Genomic DNA, 23,297 nt, shown 5'->3' on the forward strand with positions numbered 1-23,297 from the left:
GGTAATTAAATCAATTATGACTTTTCCATTTACACAATATGTGCTCTCACTGTCTGCACTGTGTGCTTATTGGGATTAAATTCATTTATGAAGATGTTGGGAAACAAAACAATAATGGCAGGTTTATTAAAAATGATGCGGTGTAGCTGATATTTACTTTTCTACATGGGTGTAATGGGTCTTTTTACAGCTTTTTTTTTTTTTTGTCCAAAGCAACACGACGAATGCTTTGAATGCTCCTTCACAGTTAAAGGAGTTTTGAGAAGGTGAGTGGAAGACAAATTCCAGAGTGAGTCATGACATTCCTGTCCACATGGGTGGTGCTTTCTCAAAGATAAAAAAAAAAGAAAGAGTAACACTCTCTGAATTGTCATGAGCTGCATTTACAAATGGCTGACTCTGCCGATATCGATCGCAAAGCACTGATTTGTTTGATCAAACTCTTGATCTTTACAGCCGGCCTTAACATGTGTTTTACCTTATCCAGATCCAGATCACATTTTAATAGCAGGTGTAAATGGAGTCAGAGCGAGTCATGGAAAAATTAACCAAGTCGCACACGGTGAAAGTCCACTAATAGGTGTGCAAAGTGCAGCTATGTGTCTGCAAATGTCATTAATCTATAGTAGTAGTATAAGAGGAAGCAGTAGTAGTTGTAGACATGCATAACTGTCTAAAAGTGTGAAGGTCTTACCACAACAAATGACATTTTGTGCACTAACATCTACGAGAAGGCCACTCATACAGAGAGAGAAGGCCACAAAAATGCACTTGCAAATGTAATACCTGGTGTTTACAATGCAGTGTTGCCACACGACAACGAAAGGTCAAGTACAACTCAAGTGACGAAGCACTGGAGACAGATTGCTTTAATAGATTTTTGTGCACGAAAAACTGTCCATATTGACACAGGAGTTCAAACTTAGCAAGCAACGTTACTCCAAGTATTGCACGGGCACGTTGCCTCCGACATTGCTGCAAGCTCCCTTGTAATCAACGTCTGGCTAAATAATGGAGACACACACTCACAAGTTGAGTAACTGCAATCTGCTTCTCCCTTTAGGATAGATTTAAGAGATTCAAGCTGTGACGTTTTAGTGTCCAACAGACACAAAATTTTGCAAGAATTCCAGCAGAGCAGAGTTGCATCCTTTCTTTTCTCAACTTTCTTTCCATTTTTCACAATTACCCAACGGAAAACAATGATCCCTTCATTCACTGATCACCTGCAATGCATGGGAATATTTTAGAGACATACAAATATCTAAAAGGAGCAATCCATAGTGCCCAAGCATATACTTTTTTTATTAAAAGTGATGTGCAAAATTCACTTTCCAAATCTACAAATATGGTGGCTCTTTCGTTTCACAACATCGCGCTTCTTTTTTTTCTGAAGGCGGCAGCTAACACGCTCAAAACAAATCTTACAAAAGTCATATTAAGAAAGAGAGAAAAATATCCTGAAAAACAGACCGGCTCCTGGTGACTAATAAACCACATGCTGCTATCTGATCTCCTATGGTGCTCGGAGAGTGAGCCAAAAGACAGACAAGCCGGCTATGATCGTTGATAATAGCCATTTGAAGGCAGATTACTAATAGGGTACGAGCATATGATTCATCCGCCAGACAATAAGGCTCTTGTCGCTGGGGACAGGTTAGGCGTTGTGACACAGACACAACACACTGCTGTACAATAGGGTATGCTGGTGATTACAGGAAGAAAATAGACATGTGCACATGCGGTACACTTCCACATACACGCGCTGACGCATCCAACACACAGCAGGAGTGGATTAAATCAAAGTGGGCGAGCTAATATCTCTATCTCACATAAAGTACACAGACGCACAACACAGGTTAGTGGGGAGAGGTAAGTGGGTTCATGCGTGGGTGCACAGAGCACACAGACAAAGAACACAGGAATAGCAACTATGCCCACTGCATGTGTGTGTGTGGTGCAGATGTCCCTGCTGACTCATAGCTTGTTCGTTCGTCGTTCAGCTTTCACAGATTCCGCCTTTCTGCCCCTCAACACCGCTGCTGCCATCTCTTCCTTTCTTTCCTTTCTCTTTCATTCTGTCCCTCCCTCGCCTAGCCTCTCCTAAGACACACTGTCTCCTAGCAACAAAAGCTTTCAGCTCTAAAAATAAATGGCCGAGTCACGACAGACAAGACAAAATATGATTCTATTACAGAAACTTGCCAAAAGAGTTTAGAGTTTGGGCAGAGATCCAGAGAGCTGCAGTGTGAGGGTGTGATCTGTCTAAGGCTGCCTGACCAGCAGAGACGTCTCGCTGCAGAGCCGGCTTCACTGTCACTGTGTTTACAACAGAAAGGACTCGTTGCCCTGTCTTGTAAGCACTGGAGGAGCAAGTATCGCCACCAAACAGATCAATTTGAGCCTAAAATCCTGCACTTTACAATTTGTTTCAGAAGACATCCATTCACATTGAGAGTCTTTCTTTTGAAATGATCAGAGGTGCCATATTGATAGCAAGGCAGACAGACACAGAAAGTCAGACAGCACAGCTGATGGTGTGGCATTCTGACAGATGCACAACTGAGGGTCCTGTTGGAGGTGCATCTGCTGCAGCTGGTGGTTAATGTGATGTGAGTAAAAACAGAGGTTAACATACAAGAAGGCTGAGACAGAAAGCAAGAGAGAGTGGGAGAGGGACAAGTACTTCAAAAGAGCCGTACGACTGAACAAACAGCCAAACCTCGTTGTTGCATACAAACTATCATAACTAGAAGAAACCTACAATGTTTGGTGATTTCAGCCCTTCGGCACGGAGGAAGGGACATCAGTCTAGCTCCTAAATTTTACAATGTTTTACACAGCAAGCAATTTACTGCAAAAACTGAGACACAAAACTGGCAGGGCATTTTAGTTAGTGCTGATCAATGTGAGCTACATTACACGGCTTGTTTTACAGCTACTATGGTACTGGTTGACAGCACAAGAGGTCTGGACGCAGGGCTACAAGTCAGGGAAAACTGAAGTAGACAAACAAACCCAAAGCCCTTTGTACTATCTGGCAAGTTCTACTCCAGACAGGAAGAATTTTTGATTGTCAGGGGGAGGTGAAACACACCATTTCAGGCCTCATTGGATTCTATATATAGCCAAGTACAGGGTAGAAAAACTCATTTACTATTAGCCTGCAGTCCCAAGCCACCTGCGTTCTCCTTTCCAAGAGAAACACAGGATCTGTGCAGCCACAGCCGGTGAGTGAGGGGGTTTAACACGCAGGTCTGCTTTTCTTAGGGACTCTGACGTCACCACAGTTGGAATAGCGCTCTTAATAACCGATAGCCATCATTGGGGTATTGTCCAGAAGGCCTGCAGCCGCTGAGACTAAACACAAACGACCTCCTCCTCTACGTCTCTTGCTCTCTCCCAACAAGTTTCTTTAACATGCTGTTCTATCTATCCATCTATCCCCCCGTTTATTTTTCCCTCCCTTCCTCCCATTCTTTGGTGGGTCTATATTTAGCCATTGGAAAGGTCGGTCTGTGTCTGTCTGCAGGGTAATGATTCAGGGGCACGGAGAGCGACGCATAGAGGTAACAGGCCAGGCTAAATGGCCGGGGGCTGGCTGACTACTGAAATCTGGATGAATCTTATCGGGGATGGGATCAGGACAACACAGAAAGGCAGGAAATAAATGAGTGCAGAGCAGGAAAAGGGGAATCTCTCTTGGGCGTAAACGGTACTGCCATGTGCAGAAAGTCAAATTCTGGAGAAAAAATACACAAATAAAAAACAAATGGAAAAAAATCTGAAAAACATTCCAACCTCACTTGAACGTTTGAATGCAAAAACGTATTATACCTGAAATCCTGCACTCTTTACAATGTGTCTAAATGGATAGTCAATCTTAAATCAACTAAGTTTAAGATGATGACTGATCGTGCAGACCTGGTTGTCTGGGTTTCCATTGTTGTCTTGCTGTGTAAACTACCTGTCTACAACACTGGGATCAAAACACACAATAACGCTGCTTCATTGAGGAGTCCTGAGCCTGAAACTACTGTTTAAAAGCCCTCCTCTCCTCATCGAGCTGATCTCATAATTACCCTTAAAGGATGGAGTTTAGATTTGAGGAGCCAGTGGCTTAAAGCCAGGGAGGAGTAAAGAGAAACAGACGGGACGAGGAGGAAATCAGGTGGAAAGGTTGAGAAGGAAGGAAAGTGAAAGAGAGAGGCAGGAGGAGAAAAAGAAACAGAATCCAGTAGAGATCAAAGGGAAGGGAGGATGGCCGTCTGCAGGTGCATGGCGTGAACCCTCACCTCAGTTCTCACATGATCCCTCCGTTGCATAAGGCTTAAAGAGGGACAGACGGATGAACAGACTGACAGAGACAGACTGGGAGAGGAAGGAGGGGAGACAGGGTCAGGGTAAGGGAGGAGATAAAAAGACAGAGAAATGCAGACAGAAGTAAGTGTCTTGCTACTGACCGAGGAAAAGAGAAAGCTTTACAGAAAGAAAGAGGATGACTAAGACACGAGAAAAGGGTGTGTGAATGAGTGTTTTCAATGGAGGAACTGAGAAGAGTATAGGGATAGAGACAGGAGGAAAATCTGCCTGAATACGAAAAAACTAGATCAAGATTAAATATGATCATTTTAACAGTGGGCATAAAACACAAATGAGAGTGTAATCAAGTGGGTCAAGTTTGTATCTATGTATGTATCTATGGTGGTGAGACTAAAGGCTTACATGCTCAATTTTTTATGAGCTGAGCTGCCAGGAGACGATTTCTTAATGACTTAAATTTGGGAAGAAAATAACAAGCAACGCTGAGTTTGTTGGCAGATTTGGCAACACCGCTGGAGCTCGAAGTAGCCATCAATGAAGTGGCATTGCATGGTTTAAATCAGCCCACCGGTTGTCTTGGGGATGATGCGGTTGCTTTCCATCTTCCAAATAGCTTGTGCTGTGAACGATGCTTCCCGTAGACTGTGAGCAATCCAAACTAAACAAAGCCTCACCATTTGGGATGAGCTGCACTGATGTGTTCTCAAGTCTGCAGAAAAGAGTTAAGACACAGTAGAAAGTAGGAAGTTTGACTGTTTGCCACAGCAGCAAAGCCTTGAGCTGCAAAGCGAAGCCTTTAAGTGTATAAACCATCTCTGCTACAACTGAGACAGCTAAGCCACTCTAATCTGTGACACAGCGGCCGCCCGAACCTCGCCAGACAGAAACCCGTCACGTCCTGGAGAACTCAGCAGCACCTTGGAGGCGGCCAAGGCTGTGATTAAGCCAACCCTGGCTTGGTGTGTGTGTGTGAGTGTGTGTGTGTGTGTGTGTGTGTGTGTGTGTGTGAGCGTCTATGTGTGTGCACATTCAAGAGTCATTTATTATACTGACATGAGGGGAAGCTCCTGTTGCATTCAGCAGGATCCTCACGGTTATACAGCTGATTCAAGGATGTCAGGATATGTGTTACTGCGATCGCTTACACATACAATTTAATGGCTGGACCAGTACATATAATTTAAGTACTGGTGGCCCTAAAGGTTAGACAAGAAGGCACATTAAATGCAGGAAAACAGGTAATCTTCACACTGTTGTGTTAATGAGAAACAAAACAAACAATCACATCAATGATCTAAGAGCTCAAACTTCTATATCTCCAAATCTGCAGCGCCTGAGCCACGGTTGGGTGGCTGATCAGCTTCAGGCCTATATTCCCAGAGAGGAAGAAGAGCACATACATGCATGTACACGTGCTATGAGACTCGTCTGAGCATGCTTTCCTTCAAGAAAATGACAACCCTGTAAAACATTCAGCTGTAATGAGCTCCTGGCTACCTGACTGCCTCGCTGGAGATTTCAAGCTTGCATCCTATTGTCAGGGCGGAATTTGGTTGGAAGGAACTTTGTGTGTGCACAAATGTGTGAATGACAGTGAGTGAGAAACAGAATAAGAGACAGATAGAAATAAAGACAGCAGAGAGAGTGAGATTGACTCTATCGGCTCTATGCAGAGGTGCACTGAGGCAGCGCTGATTCGGTTTACCAGTTGCGCAGCAACACACACTGTCATGCACGTGCCCACACAAAAACACATCTGATTTGTACATGTTTATGACACACTGTCTGTCTGCAGGAAATAAGGCAGGCTGGCACCCTGCAGAGTGAAGTCAACCAATGTTAAGCCCAACAAACCAGCCAGCTCCACAGTCAGGCACTTGGCTTTGCTGATTAATAACATCAAACTGGGCAGTCGGCTTGAACAAGAAGACCACTCTTTAACCGGAAGGCTTTGTTTTAAATCACTGCAAGAAGAAAATGAAGTGCCATCCCTCCTGAAGTGTCATGAAGCAACATATTGAAGGTCCTGTTTCACGAGGAAGGGAAAGACCAATAAAGACCAATCCATCTGAGGAAGAGGAAGAAATGTAACCATGAACCAAAGACAATCTCTTTTCACTAAAGGAAATAGATGAAATCAATCTCAATGGCTTTTCCCACAAAAGTATTTACATGAAGACTAAACGACATAATCAGATATGGTCTCCTGTACTTGCTCCACTGTTAGTAATGAGAAAAAAACATTCTGACAGACATGCACTGAATTCAGCAATCCATAGAAAAACTGTTAGTAGACTGTTACCCTGACTTTCAGTTGAGAATAATCCACATAAACACGACTATAAGTGAAGTTGTCAGAAAGTGATAGAGGCCACTATGGAACTGGAGTGATTTACAGAGTGATGGTTTGGTAGAAGAGACTTCAGAGCAGGAGAGAGAGAAGATAAATATCTGCGTTTAAATCTGGCTTCTGTGTTGTGGTTTGGTCGCCAGATTACTTTCATTTTCCTCCAACACACACACACACACACACACACACACACACGGTGGCTAGGCCAACAACGAAAATTTGGTGACTTCAGCTGTTGGATTGAGCGATGTGAACACTAGTGTGCACGTGTACATGCACATACATACACACATACACGTGTCACCACAGCCCAGAATAGGCCCGTAGCTCAAAATCCAGGGAGCTGGATGAGTGACTCATTCTTGTACTCCCTGCCAATCAACTTTCATCTCCTGCTCTCGCCTCCCCCTTCTTCTTTCCCATAATGCCGCTTTCCTTTCAGCATCTTTCCACACAGACAAAGAGGCTCCACTCTTGATTACAACTAGTAGGACTACCAGCGCGACGACGCTAGAGGTTCAGTTCAGGGGTGTGACGAAACAGGGAAAAAGTAAAGACTCAACAAAGCAATCCCGCCTGCATTTCCATTTCAAGTTGCAATTATATCTAAATACTCCTGAAGTCATAAAACTTCAGTCATAGCCAGAAGAGTAACGACATAGAGACCTTTATTATCAGAGTGTGTCAAGAGCAAATATCAGACAGGAATGTGCATATTTGTGCACTGATTAACACTCGTGGCTACGAGAAGTCAAGTCAGCTTCATTTACACTGTATATTCCAAAAACACAAAGTAAATAAAGTACAAACAAGCGATGCACCAATGTAATTTTTTCTCTCAACAGCCCACTGTGACTGAATGAATGATTAATGAACGCGGCCCGCTTAATATCAAGTATAGATCAGTGCAACAAGTAACAACTAGTTAGTTAATTGGTGAATTATGTGCTCTTCAATAGTCAAGATAATACTTGACAAAAGTGCTATTAATCATGTCTGATCAACCTCCTTTTCATTTACTCTCTGTGGGAATTAAAGATCAAAGTGAAGACTCAAACTGGAAGAGACCCAGACTAATATACTTAAAACTGCTCCTGAACATCAGCCATCAAGGGCGCCGTGTACTCTCCCAAACTCGTCTCTTAGCTCTGCATGCTAATGCTGAAGGTTGTCACTGAATAGAAAGAGACCTTTTCTATATTTTCTTATCAACTCAAACATGAGTTTATTATTGCCAGAGCACTGTGGTCCGAGCCGCCACTCTTCCATACTGGCTCGTAATGTTGTTGATCTACCGCTTGTAGCTTATAGCACAATCACAGTGACAGTAATTCGCTCTGGATGAGTGTGTCCGTGAAATTCTTAAAATGTAAAGCAGCCAGCGAGGGACTTTCTCCATGTGTGATGTCTGGGTGCGTTAGTCAGCCTTTCCTCATTGGCAGAGCCACCGCAGTCTTAATTCCTCAGTCTATTGCATTAAAGCTGGATCTTCCAGTCTCTAGACTGAGTGGCTCGCTCCCTGTGTAAAAACATTAAAGACAGAGGCACGACGGCGTCACCGCAGGGAGATGGCAGCCCAAATGAGCAAGCCATGCTCGCTAGCTGTAGTGAGAAAATTAAAAGAGTGTGTTTATGTGTGTGTGTGTGTTAACGCAAGACAGACATCACCCATTTTCAAGGCATTTGGCATGTGGGGGGTCCAGGCCCCTTAATAAAGTGTGCATGCTGTGAGTGGGCGAGATGAGTGAGTGAGTGTCTGAGGGGCTAACTGACTTTCACGTTTCAATAAAACAGAGACGCGGCTCATTCATCACTGCCACTGGATCGGGGGTTTCAAACCAACCAACAGGGACGACAAATGGGTCACAAATCTACTTCTCATGAGTTAACAAATGAACGAGGGCAGCGCTTTCAACCTAATACATTCAACATGTTAAATTATACTCTTATTCAACGGTTAACGATTCAGCTTTCTTTCTCATTCAGATCACTTGTTTCAATTAGCTCATTCATCGTGTCATTCAAGCAAGTATCTGTGCAGATTTTTTTGTGAAACATTTTTTTAAATTGATGCTATAATGGGAAAACATTAGCCGAGTCTGTGTCCTGTGGGTGATAAAGCACAGACGGTGGTCAGAATGGTCTCAAAGGTGGTTCTCCCTCCCGCCAAAGGTGGTTCTCCCTCTCATGACAATTCACCATGATCTTATTAGACCCACAAAGTAGATGCACACCATCAGAACTCCATTATGTTTTTGCGTTTGTCTGCATGTTGGTGGTTGGAGATACGGCGGGGAATGAATTAAATCAAATTTGCCATGTTTTGATTGGATTTAGAAAATGAAGAGTCACGTTTGGTTTTGATCGCTGCTGGATCAGGTTCACCGCCGCCAAACACACCTGCGACTGGTCAGCAACGTTATGTCGCTGGCTGGTTGAAAAAGACTGTCATCACACTGTAGCCTGTAAAACCACCAACGTCTTCCAGTCCTTTGTCCTCCTCATCGACCCGTCTCTTCTTCGATCTGCCTTGAGGTGAGACATGTTGTTGCAGCCTGTCAAGTCTGCGCTGTGTGTGTGTGTGTGTGTGTGTGTGTGTGTGTGTGTGTGTGTGTGTGTGTGTGTGTGTGTATTTGAGCCGGAGATAGAGAAAAGCTATGTATGAAAAGAGTGCGCATATATATTTGTTATGGGGAGGAGAAGGATTCACTGAACTTTTGTGTTTGTCTGAATGTGGGTGTGTGAGAAGGTGAAGGCGGGTGTGAGACAGAGATTGGGTGCGAGTTTGTATGCTGCCGATATGCATTTGTGTAGTTTGGGGTGTGAATAAAGTTTTTTAGGCAATTAGCCTTTAGCTAACACAAACGTCATATATTTTAGGTATGAAACACCCTCACAGGCAGAGTCGCATCAAATGTAAACACACTACACACAGATAGCCACAGAGTCCCAGGACAAGTTGTGACAGCAATAAAAGAGAGAAAAAAACCACAGGGTTCCCAACAGACCAACGACTGGAGCAAACACAACAGACAAGAAAGGCAGTGCTCTGCTGAAGCCATCTCTTTCCTCCCTCCACAGACCCCGACAGGTTTTCTGGACTCTGAACGTTTCATCAGGTCTCTCTGACTTTATGTGGTCAAAACATCATCACACCATTTATCTGTTTTCATTCGAGACATTTAAACTTCGACTCGTGCTGCAAGAAACAAGAAGCATGCAACACGGATTGGATCAAACCTGTAACATGCAGGCAGCGTCTTTTATCCACAGGCCACCGTACTGCTTTAACAACATTAAACTAGACCAAGTCACCACAGCAGGCAAAAAATAGCACATTATTATTATTATACAACACAGGTTGGGTGGCGCAAAAATGACTAAAAAGCGGACAAAATAAAAGAATAACTGCCCGTCGCTGAATACATCCATAGTTTATGATGTTAACAGCTATCAATTACTGTATAAACCTGCCATTACTTTAGCCTTACTTACTTTAAACATGGATTAGCTCATGCTACGCCAACTTACAGGCAACATGCAGCTGCCTCTAGTCACAGGCAGTAAATGTGAATTCAGGGTAACTGGTGCTATCAAATAGCTTATTCCATGGAGCTTAAAAAACACTAAACATCAGCTGGAGGAAACTGTCCGTTTCATATATAACAAATGTTGCTTTCAGACTGTGAAGAGCCAGACCAGATGTGTCTTGGCTTTGAATTCAATTACTTTGGATACTTTTACAAGTAATGATGTTTCCCTTCAGCCTGTGGACTGCAGCCACATTGATACCTGAGTCTTTTTGTCATGTACATGCATTCTTGGAAAACTTCTTCAGAAGCTACTTCACGCATGTGCAAGTCGAAGACAGCGAGTTATTTCAGCAGAAATCTAGCTGTATGAACCAGGCCTCTTCAGAAACTACATTTTTTGTTTACATGACATTTAGGGAATCAGGTTACTGCAGAAAGCCTGTGAATGTAAACATACTTAAGGTACATTCAGTGGTGGCCAGGGAATAATGTGACCACATATCTGAACGCAAAATTGTCCTCGCCTGCACTGTCGGACGTCATAATTAACTACGGCGTATAGAGCCAAACCTCTGAGACTAAAGCATTGGACAGCCACCTGAATCAGTGTCTGCTCCTTCAAATAAAATCCAATCATTTTCTGGCCCTGAAGCCCTGGACAGTGCTTTCTACTGAACCCAGCAAAGCACCACACAGAACTGAGAGACATCGACACACTTGTAATGAGTTTCTAGCCAGGTTTCAAAGCTGTTTATTCCAAAAGTTTGGTTTCAATTACGCTCTTAGCTTGACTTTTCATGGAGATTTAGGTGGCAACATACCCAACAGAGCAGGCTTTGTAGAAATTAGTATTCAGATGGAACCAAAGAAGTACCAAAGTTCCCATTTGTGAGAATATGAAGAAAACATTTGCTTGGCAATTCTGAAAGCTGGACATTTCACATTTTCAATGGAGCGGTGTGGACTAAAAATGCAGGTGCAACGCCAACAAGTGTATAGGCAGGAAAAGTCTGGGCCGGATCAACCCAGTCCAAACAACCACAAAACTCAAAATGTGCTCTTTTTCTTTCTGCAACCTGTTGGCAAAGTTTCCCCCTCTGTGGCTCTTTAGGTGGTCCCTTTTGAAAAAATGCATCCAATTTATTTTGCATCATTTTACAGCTGGTTTTTAAATCAACTGAGTTTTTTTTTCATCCTTTCCACTGGTTGGTCATTGCCAATGAATGCCACTCTTGCATTTTAGTGTGTGTCATGTTCCCATTTCACTGTAAAGAACATTATAACCTAGATGTTGCCACCTACTGTAGGTCTCTCTAATTGCCAGAACATAACCTGGCAGGCTACTTCTAACCGCACATCTTTGCTAAAACAGACTCCCTAAAAACATATGGTATTTGGTGGATATTTTTGCTCTCACTGCAACTTGGTTGTAACTACTTTAGGACTGGCAGTGGCAGTGACAGTGACAATGCGGGCAGTATTATACAGCCAAACAGGACCACACCTAGTCTGTCCCCTTCTCTCGTTCTGCAGACTCACATGTTAGTGGAGGTGTACCTCGATCCTTCTGGCCATAAACGACGCCAAACCAACGAGGACAACCCCCCCCCCCCTCCAACCCTCATTCTCCACGAACCACAGATGATAGCCATAACACACAGCACAGCTCTCCACACCTCTTTCAGTTAGGATGACTCCAGCCAAAACAGCCACAGACAAAGCACAAACCTTCCTCTACACCTTCGGTCTCTTTCAGCCTCGATTTGATTCAAAAACCTCCAAAAAAAGAACTCCAAGGACAAATACTGAACAGGCTTCACAAGCTTAACTCAGAGGCCTACTCGATAAATCTGTTAGTCTGGTGGTTAAATGGTTCAGGTTCAGAGCTTTCTTCAACATTCAATCGCTAAAATACTATAAATATATGTTGAATTTGTATCCTCTAGCTATTGATTCAATGGCACAAGACGGCAAGTTATGCAAAAGGGATTTGTATGACCGAACAACACTGAAGCCGGAAACCTGGTATCCTGTCAGGTGTTCCTGAGATATCTGTCCTGCTGCAGAAATCTTCCTTATCTGCTCAGCGAAGCGAGTCTTTGGTTCCACTTGACCTGCTCTGTCCTTTCATCTGCCCTGCTGGGGGGTCGAGTGTCACGGAGCCAACATAGATTCACTCAAATCATAAATACTTACAGATATCAAGCAAGCAGGCCGGCTGACGGCGACATTCGAGATGATGAGGACTTTCTTTGGACTTAAACGTGGTGCTGACCATACTTTACAAATCACAGTGCACAGATAAAGAAGTAACCAGCACTTTGTCTAAGCAAGGCCTGTATTTCTGTAGCTCCAAAACTGAATTCCTCATAGTAAAATTACACAGAGAGATACAGCTCTGGAACACCTAGGCTTCAAAATGTTCTGTGAATTTCCCATGGTTGAGAAGAAGAAGTAGTTACCATTTAACATTGAACATGAAGCTTAAAAAACGCTTAAAAACTGGCATAAAACAGCAGTTGGTGGAGTGCCCTTCTTTTATGTCAGACAGTGTGGCTCCACAATAACATGTGATTCAGCTGTGTAAAATATCTACATAGATGTCAGGTTTTGGTGTCGGCCTGTCAATCAAAGAGCTTCTCTCTAAACTGCACACTTTATACAGATAATCAACAACCACGAAGAGAGAAATTCATCACAGAAGAGGCAGTGAGAACAATTTCTCCTCCAACAGTAGCCGCAATAGGCCATAATACAGCACAGCCCCAGGATGTATTCCAATTAGAGTTAGGGGTGCAACACTCATTTATTCTCCATCGGAATAAAAGGTTTTTCTATTGTTATTGCTTTTCCACCTGCATGTACAGCCCACAGCAGGAATTTACAAGTTGAAGCAGTCTGAGGGTATCGTTAAAAGTCATCCTGGGAAATGTAGGAGATCACTAATTGCAGTAGGAGCAGATGAGGCAGGTAGATGTAAAGCGAGTACAAAAAAGAAAATTACCACACTTTATCAAAAATTACTACTGTAGTGCAACATTACAAATTGATGATGCCTAATTGTTTCACAGTACAAGAGGATGGATTATGCTTTTAATATCTGAGCTGCTACACAACAACCACCATGGCGCCCTTAGGCAAGGCACTTAAATCCTTAAAGCTCTTAGTGTGCCTATACACATATACACGCGGCATGTTTGTGTTTCATGACAACAAAAACTGACTGTGAACAAGTTGTTCAAAATTTCAAGAGTAGCATGAATTTCCTAACGTCAGAATAAATAATAAATAATGTGAACCAAATATCCACTAGATAGACACAGGAAAATCAGAACAGCCTAAAAATGGAGCCGGTATGCAGCTCCAGACATTTTCAGTGCCGCTAAATAAAACATGTCACCTTGCACTTGCTTTAGCTTGTGTGTGAAGGTTTAATTCCAAAATTACATATTCATAACTCGACATCAGTGAGAGCCACAATCGCAAAATTATTTGAAGACTAAGAGCACCAAAATGAAACCACTTTTTGAAGGACATCTAGAAAGGCAACTCTTCAGTTGACATGGTTACGCCACTTTTACAAAATGGATCCTCAACATTTTAAAAACTAAATAAAACTGCTGGATGTCCATCAACGCTCACCTCCCAGTCTGACTGTCAGGCTTTCCTGCGCGTGAGGGCCCCAGTGTTTGTTTGGCCAGCATGTCCCAGCTCGTGCAACCTGTTGTCTATTCTCTTAGCATTGTATGGGTCACCAGAGCCACTGTACATACACACTTCCAGGAAAAGAGGCCTGCGGTAACATCGAGAGATGATCGCAGCAACACTGACCTGGGCCACCACTTGACAACACACCAGAGAAATGCTGACGTCACTCCGCTGTACTTTTTCCAGGGTCTGCTTGCCCGGGCTCGGCTCAGTAGTAATCAGGAATGTGATCAGGTCAACCTTTGCACTGACCTGATCACTCACAGTAACCACATAATGGGAGGAAAACCAGGGAAGAGATACATCCTGTGAGCAGGGTTTATTGGGTTTTTTTGGTTATGGCATTTTCCTCTAGTGTCTATTGGAGGGGCCTGAACCTGGCCCACACCCTCATGTTTATGGCCTGACCCGACTGAGCCTGCCATAAATGAGACATGATGTGATTATAGTTATTCCTTTTACAAAGATATACACATGGAAAACAAATGGGCTTTCCCAAAATGAAAAAAACTAATATTAGAACTCTAAATATTATATATTTAACTTACACATTATAAATGCACATTAGAACAAGTAGCATATATTAGCCAATAATCCATTTTTCTTTAATGTCTAGTGACACAAGCATCTCCACTAAATCACAGAGAGACAGGGTGTCCTAAAACACCCAGACTGCACAACCACATCGCTGCACATTTAAGCCGCCAGCACCTCTTTTCAAACTTTCCCTGAGACAAACAACTTGGCCTCAACTTGTAGTGTAATTGTGCCGTCTCTCTGCTGCTGGTGCCAACAGCATAATTCAGTATAATGGTGAGACAGTAACACAACAGAGTCCTTCCCAAAGGAAACTAACAGCGTCATTTTTTTATTTTATAAAATGAGCCATTGGTTCATTAGCTTTGGTCTACCCGGTGTAATTAGAGCTATTTGAATCTGCATAAAGACGTCTAGTTGTTCTTCCTGTAATTACAATAGGCTGAGTCAACTGCCCACAAACCAAATGGTCTTCCTCAAGGGCAATTTGGCCTCGCTAGTAAAAGTCAAACATTCACTCTGTTGTGACCACATCAATGTCAGGTAGAGCTGCGCAGTGACAGACATATGGGGGCACACGTGCAGGGATGTGTGCACGGCTCTCTCACACTCACACACACATACACACAAACACACACACACACAAACACATAAATACATTCACAGTCATAAACAGCAGCCCAGCCCTTACCAGACTTAACACCAGCTAATTGCTCATGTATGGCTCCTTTCACTCCACACACACACACACACATACAGAGTGCAACAAAGCGTGCTGGCTTGCTGGCCCGGGCCGTCTACAGCTGTGACGTCTCACATGTGGCTCTGTGTTGATATAAGGAGTAACACAAGTGGAAAATTGGAGCTGGTGGGGCCAGACTGCTGACTTCCTGATAGGAAGAGAGAGGAGGTTGACCCATATATACATATAGTAGTCAACAGGCTCCAACACCAAGGGAAACACAAAAGGGACAGACAAAGGGGCTGTGTAGCTCCATGCATAATATAATGTCAATACAGATCAGGGTTACCCAATGGGATCCTTGGATTTTAGCATAGGTATCCATGCTTCTTGTTACTTTGACAAGAAGCTTTATCTTGTCAAACTAAAATGACCTACATCATAAAATGATGTCACTGCAAAAGCTACACATTCATCAATCGTTCTATCCCCAGAAACTAAGGGAAGTTGGTATGAATCACACAATAAAGGCAGAAAAATAGGAACTGCTGGGAACCAAGTTGGCCTTCAGTTAAAAGCCGAGTAGACACACCAACAACAGCCTGAACTCCTTTAAGCTGTTTGTAAACCGCATAACCAAACCAGAAGATAATTTATAAATGAAGCTATCCTCTGCTGCAGGCACATGGCTAAAACAAACTAAAGGGAAGTGCAGCATAACCTTGCTAATCTGATCCTCTGTATAATGGAAGTTCAGACGTTTGAAATAGGCCACAGTGACATATTAGTCTGAGTGGTGCCCTAGAAATATTCTCTTGTAAAGATTATGATCCAACTGTATGAAACAAAATGAATAAAACTCTTTCCTACAGTTAAGAACTTTAATGTTTATGACTCAAGAAAAAATGTTTTGGGGTGTAAATCAGGGAAGTATAATTACGTCTGCTAAAAAATTTCTGCATGCTGAGCTCTAGAGTCAAGATAAAAAAAATGTATGGGCCATGATGTACAGTTCTGCTCATGTATTTTGGGGCTATGCCACCCATACACACTTGAAAACAGAAAAAAGACACCAGCAGAAAGTCAGACTGCTCATTTCAGCAGTGTATTCCCCTCCAGTGAAATATATCTACACACCCATGTGGCTACAGAACCTCAAAAAAGGCCCCCGTTTGAAAAAAGTTGCTTGGTTTTAAGTTTTCACACATTTGTCTATAAAAAGTTATTTGAAGCAGCCACTAAGTCATATTTCTAATTATGATGTGTGTGTGAGTTGTGGCATTCCCCTCTTAAACATCCATTATGTGTACTGGATCTCCCCAAGATTACCGTACAAGACTTCTGGCTGAGATTATGAGCACCTAAATGCACAACGGGAGGAGAAATTGTGAGTTATGGGTGGAAAATCATAATCATTTCAATGACAACAAAAACGGCTCAAAAAATGAGTGGAATTTGAAATGGTAGCACCAAAGAGTTCTGAGTTGTAATCTATTTAAATTCCTGAAGCAGCTTAGTAAAACTGTTAACTACACTGGTAAAACAATTCATTTGGATCACATTCTTGCATGTGTAAACAGGTCAAACAGCTTTACTTACAACATGCATTACGGGAAGTAAAGAACACGCTAAACTTTGTAAACAACAAAAAAAGAAAAAGGGGGACAAACTACATTTCCTGATTTCATTTTAGAATCACACTCAGCATGTTATCCAGAGAGTGTTATGGCAGATAACCTCCACTACAACCCCAACAACCAGATCCAATCATCCAATCACTCTCTACCTTTCACTGCAGGCTGTGATGTAGAGATAAAAGGGAAAGGGATCTCCAGTGTTGTAATAATGAAAATACGAGAGAAAAAAAACCCAATATGAACAAAAATCATTAAGTCATGTACTTCCATTTATGATTTAACCTACCCAACATACTTGTTCATACACAGAAAAGTAATGTATGTACTTCACAGTCTGCTCTGAATGGTTGACCTCTCTTCTCTCCTCTTTTCAAACATTAATCTAATTCTTATAACGTCTTCAGTGCAATACAAGTACAAATGAACCTCTCATTTATTCCTCTGTCCTTGCTCTTTGGATTTAAGAATAAATATATTGAGCGTGGATCAACACTCTGCTACTTGCAGGCTAAAGGCTAAATTAAATTAAAATTTAAGCTTTTGTTCCACTAAATCTAAGCAGTTCTGTGCGGAGGCATCAATTAAATCTCAAATGCAGAGGTATCGCAGTGAGGGTCAGTGCACTTTGGCCCTGACCCTGACTCCTCACCACTGATCCGGGAAATTAAGCTAACTCCACTGCCCTCACTGTAAATCGCTCAACACAGTAGCTTCGGCGTCGGTTTTAAGTTAAAATGTCGTGGAAATAAGTTAAAAATAGCACTTGAGGTTGCATCGATCCGCTGTGGCTGAAAAACAGCGTGGTCGTGAGTGAGACTCACTTCTTTGGGTTCACTGAAACAATAACAAGAGGCTCGGATGGATCCACCCTAGCGCCATAATTTTGTCACACTTTCCCTGGAGCGGAGAGTTTGTTAGCCAGTTAGCTAGCCACCGAAGCTAGGCGCTGTTGTTTTCATTTGAAGAACAGCAGCAGCGTCTTAAAAGTTCATTAAATAAGTGTGGCCATCGACTTACCCGAGTCTGACGGGGTTTTCATCTTTGTTGTCGTCTTCGGCGTGCTGCTTCAGTCACTTTCCCCGTCGACTGGTAACTTTAGACTTTAGTTAGCTAGCCTTTAGCCAAGTTAGCTAGCGAAGTTAGCAGTGACACCCCACTCCTTCCTCCGGTGTTGTTCTCACAAGTGGCTCGCTAGAAAGAACCTGCCCCCGGTGAGGAGCTCGGCTTTTAAGTTAAAAAAAAAACTCCGTTAACTTCACATGAGCTTCTGGGTTTTAACTCGACACATCGGCGTTTGCTGAAAAAGTTTTGAGCCGGAATATTTGTTTTTAAGTACGGCGCTTCTGGTGCGAAAAGTTGCCCAGAGCCTCTGGGGGGGAATCCAGTCGCCCGGGTCTGAATGGCGCAGGTCGAAGTTTGGAGGAGTCGTGCTGCCGTTGGTCGGTACTGGAGCAACGGAATGCGACGAGTCTAAATTTTCATCCCGTTTGTTGTAACGGTGTCGCATGGTCGATTCCTCCTCCACATCGCCATCATCCTCACCGACAGTCAAAACAGCGGCGCTTCTGAAAGGAACAAAAAAAAACCCAAAGCCAACCCTGTTCTTTCTCTGCCCCTCTCTTTCTCCGGCACGGACTTTTTCTTTTTCCACTCACTCACTTCGTGTTCTCTCGGCCCCCCCCCTTCCTCGGTCGGGGTGTCGTGTTTCGCTCTCCTCCTGCCACACGGGGCCGCCCACGCTGACCCACGGAGGGAGGGAGGGGGAGAGGAACTGAACGCCCACTTGTTGCCAAAGATCGTCTATGTTTTTGGGAGATTACTTTTCCTTCCAGTCCAGCAGTGAGCTGGGAGGAAATTTATCTTTGAGTTGTGGTGCAAAGATTGTTGTTACAGTTTAATTTTCACAATCATAAACAACACACACAATTGAGATAAAGCAGTTTTGTTCAAGTCAAATTTAATTGTCATTTCAACTATATAAAAAAAATACAGTTGAGATGAAATATTGTTTCGTCAGAATCAGGGTACAAAATAAACAACGTAAAAACATCAATATAAAAACACCAAATTCATGGTTAGATTTGGCGTAGCTCCTACAAAATATCCCAGGTTTATTTGGATTGAATTACACACGAACAAAACATATTTGACCAATTATCAGACTTGCACATTTCCATTTGTGATGAATGTGGTTTTTGAATATACAATTTCTATCCAGATGTAGGCAAACAATATTTTTTGTTAGAAACTTTATTTTTGGTCCAAGTTCTTGTCTTTTTGTAGGCTCTGGTATCTCTCTTACTGTGTCATATTTTGCTTGTTTGCATGTTGGGCTGCAACTAGTGATCGGTTTCTTATATCGATTAATCTGCAGATTGTTTTTTCTGTTAATCAATTTATCATTTGGGCCTTTAATTATCAGAAAATGCCCAAGTAGATATATAAAAATGTCTTGTTTGTTCAAAAAACAGCCCAAAACCCAAATATATTCAGTTTAATATTATAGAAGATTATGAAAACCAGTTAATATTCACATTTTAGCACCAGTTTTTGCTTAAGAATGACAATTAATTCTTTATCCAAATAGTTGCTGACTACTTCAGCAGTCGACTAATCATTTCAGCTATTTTGGCGTGTGTGAACAAGTTGCTGACGATAACCACCCAATCGTAATAATAATAATAATTTAATGAATGATATAAATACAGACTGTGTATGAAAAGGGGGAAACGTTTCTGCAGCAGTTGGCTTATGGTTGAGTTTAAATTATTAACAAGTCAACACATTTTTTATTTTATTTTTCGAGTGACTCATCATCTCAATAGACGATCTTGGATGAGGACCAGTCGCTCGCTGCCGCCCGGAGCTGCCGCCGCTGCCTCCAGTTTGTCGCCCCGCTCGTTCCCGGTTGGCGCGTCACGGCGTTGCTGTGGAGACCCGTTACCGCCGCGGGGATGTGAGGCGCCGTGTTTACCTGTACACTGCGACAGCGAGGCGGCCGGGGAGCCGCCGTCCGTCATCTGCACACGGGGAAGGCAGGAAAGGCCAATCAACAGGTGTTTTGTCCCACAGGAACGGATGGTGGCCGGGTCGGACACTGAAATTTACATAGACTATAATTATAAGAGGACATCGCCTGCAGCCTATCAGGCGCTTATTAGCACTATGGGTTCACCACACACACACACACACACACACACTCTTTTCTCCCACACTCCTTTCTTCCTCTCTAATGAAGGGCCCTTCAGCACTTACATCAGCTCTGAGGAGGCAGCAGAGAGAGAAGGAGTTGAAAGAAAGGAGCAGTAATTACTGAAGAGCTGAAGTGGAGAGCAGCGAGCTCGCTGAGCTGAAGAGCGGATGGAAGGAAATGAAGTGGAGAGAATAAGTGTGTGGACTGAAGGTAGCCCTTTTTCTTTCTACCCAATCAGTCATCCCACTGTTTTCTCCCTCCGTCCATCCATCTCCTCTCCACGTCTCCTCCTCTGCTCTGCTCATTTACTTTGAGTGGCGGTGTGTGGGAAGTGAAGGCCAGCAGGTGGGTGAAGCACTTCATGCGATTGTCACACACACACACACACACAGAGGCACAATAACATCACCAATATACAACATAAAACATCTCATCACTGAAAACTGCTTTCTGCTGTCACATCGCTCCTTCGCCTGTTGGTTCACTTCCTCCAACCTCCTCCTCCTCCTCCTCCTCCTCTCCTCCTCCTTACATTACCCCATACATTACACTCCTCGTCTCTCTGCACAGGCTCTTCATCCTCCTCACTTTTATAACTTCATCTCCTACTTTCTTTTCACCTCTTCCTCTCTACCTCCTCATGTTCTTCTTACTCCTCGCCTACCTAACTCCCTCCTCTCTGTACCTGAGCTCCTCTCCTTCTGCTCGCCTCCACCTTCATCACAAAACTTCTTCACCTCTCCTCCTACAGATGAAACTAAGGCTTATGATCATGATTGATTCATCTGTTGATCGATTACAGGAGTAGTTTTGGGAAACATGCCTTTTTTCGCTTTCTTGCCCAGAGTTAGGTGAGAAGATCGATGCCGCTCTCATGTTTGTCTGTTCAATTCAAATCTACATCCAACAGCTGGTTAGCGTAGCTTAGCTTAAAGACTGGAAGCAGGTGGAGACAGCTAGCCAGGCTCTGTCCACATGAAACACACCTAACAGCACCTCTAAAGCTCAGTAATTAGCATGTCACACCTCTTTTCATATTATGTTGCTTGATTTTTGTTACCAGGCTAACTGTTTCCCCCTGTTTCCAATCTTTGTGCTAAGCTAAGCTAACCAGCGGCTGGCTCGAGCTTCAAATCGAACAAACAGACATGAGAGTTATATCATCTCATCTAACTCGCGGAAAGAAGAAAGCGAATAAGTGTATTTCCTAAAACTGTTCCTCTGATCATTTAATCGTATGGTCGATAAAAAATGCCCAACGTCGAACGTGACGTATTAGAAATACAGATATTCAGTTTACTATCATAAGTACACAAGCAAATATTCATATTTGAGAAGTTCAATTTTTGGTGTTTTTGCTTAAAAAGTGAAAGTCGACTGATTAATTGGCCTTTATTTTCACAGCAGACATTTTGACACGTGTAAACAATAAATGAATGATGGCTCAATTCCATTTAGCTGCTTCAGTTTCACTGTCACACTAGCGTGGCTTACTGGGACACTTGAAGTTGTTAGTAACACTTGTGCTTTTCCTACTGTGACAAGTCAAAATGTCTGCTGTGAAAATGTCTAATTGCTTCAGCTCTAGTGCTCACGCATGTGGGGGATTGTTGCTTTTCCTCTCGCTGCTCTGCTGGTGACCTTTTGCTCCACCTGAGGACACGTCAAGACAAACACCTCGAGAGACAGAGAGAGAGAGAGAGAGAGTGAAGCGTGAACGGTCCTGTTGTGTTTGATCTGCTCAGCATGACAACATCAGAAAGTACGACGTGTTCGTGAAATCAAAACGCACCAAAAAAGGAACAAATACAAAGATTTTGTTCTCTGCTCTGCAACTGCAAAACTAAAGGAAAGACACCAACCAGTTTACTGGGTGGGGGGGGGGGAATTAAACTGTTTTTCATTTTGTTATTTTAGTCTTCAGCAACCGCAGATACATGTAGCTGTGGAGAGGCCACCGTAAGGCAAGAAACATATGAACCAAACCTGCATTGAAAAATAGTTGTTTTTAACCAGATATGAGTTAGTTAGTTAGTTCTTTCATTTGCTGGTGAACACTTTGAATCAGATGTACACCCTCTTCTTTATACGCTCATCATGCTTTGCTTTATTGTTAAAAAGGTCTGACTCTTTACAAAACGTATTTAAGAGAGAGAGAGAGACAAAGTGTCCAACCTGTCCGACTTCACACTGGTATCACTGGAGGTTTGGTCTGAGGCCTGATGGTTCTTGCTGGAAATGTTTGTCTAATGAAGGCTCACACTTCTATTAAGGAACGTGTTACTGTTCAAACATTTTGGTGATTTTTGTTGTTGCCAAAAAGTAGATTTTCAGCATTAGTGTATTAAATTCAAGAATTTAATTTCAATTTAAGCCAGTTTCTTCGCCGACAACACAACAACTTTAAGCAGAGCTGAGTGACACAGTGTTGAGAAGCCAGCAGTTTGATGAAACAGGAGGGACGCGGAGCGAGTGTCTGCGGGGACGATGGCCTGGTTGGGGGATGCAGACAACGGCTGCATGTGAAAGCAACGGCGACAAAAGCTCAGCGGGAGATCTGACGGCCGCATACGTGTGAATTGGTGGGGTGATTGGGACTAATTGATCACCAGAGTCACTATCAGTTCATTACTGAGGTGGTAATGACCCTAATCAGCAAACACGAGCAATCAATCACCACTGATTGGTAAATGATGAAAAAATACAAGAATTACAGGATTAATGAATGAGGATGTTTTAAAAGGTCTGATCAGTGGGAATGTGGTGATGCTGCATACTGGGCTAACTTTACCCAACACCAATGGGATGTTTTGACCCAGTTTCAGTGTCATCTTTTATATAACTGTTAGGTTATTCACCCAAACTAATTTTAACCCATTTTAACACAATATAGCTCAAGTTTTACCATAAAACTGTCAAAAATGTGTATATGACATTCAAAATAGTAAAGGATACACATATAATCAGTAACAAATAGTGACATGTACGGTTTAAAAGAGCCTATTATAAAAGAGTAGATCATAAAATTTCAGAACTATATTATATTTTAGTTTGGGTAAAGAACCCAACAGTAATGTGAAAAATAACCCATGTTTTAAGTAGTTTTATACTCATGGGTAAAGTTATTGGGATTGTTTTGACCAAGTGACGTTTAGTGTGTGAAAAAAAACATTGAAATGTTCCTTTATATTGTGAATAAATTCAAATCCTGCTGCATAATTTTAAAATAAATGGCTTACAATATGAAGATAAGGTTTTTTTTTGTTGCCCCAAATAGAGCTACGTTCACATCTGTTTTTTCTAGGTAAATGTTTTTTATCCAAGGAAATCTGGC

At 42.6% G+C, this 23,297-nt stretch overlaps 1 protein-coding gene across 1 annotated transcript in view; it reads right to left on the bottom strand.

Moving 5' to 3' along the window:
- The window catches only part of erf (Ets2 repressor factor), a 29,135-nt gene extending 10,890 nt beyond the window's left edge, over window positions 1-18,245 (bottom strand). Inside the window, exon 1 of the mRNA XM_070921994.1 lies at window positions 17,788-18,245. Coding sequence (XP_070778095.1) covers window positions 17,788-17,809 — 22 coding nt within the window. The 5' untranslated portion in view covers window positions 17,810-18,245. The remainder of the gene's footprint in view (window positions 1-17,787) is intronic.
- Between the last annotated feature and the right edge of the window lie 5,052 nt (window positions 18,246-23,297).

Source organism: Enoplosus armatus, chromosome 16, assembly GCF_043641665.1.
Source record: "Enoplosus armatus isolate fEnoArm2 chromosome 16, fEnoArm2.hap1, whole genome shotgun sequence".
NCBI classification, from domain to species: domain Eukaryota; kingdom Metazoa; phylum Chordata; class Actinopteri; order Centrarchiformes; family Enoplosidae; genus Enoplosus; species Enoplosus armatus.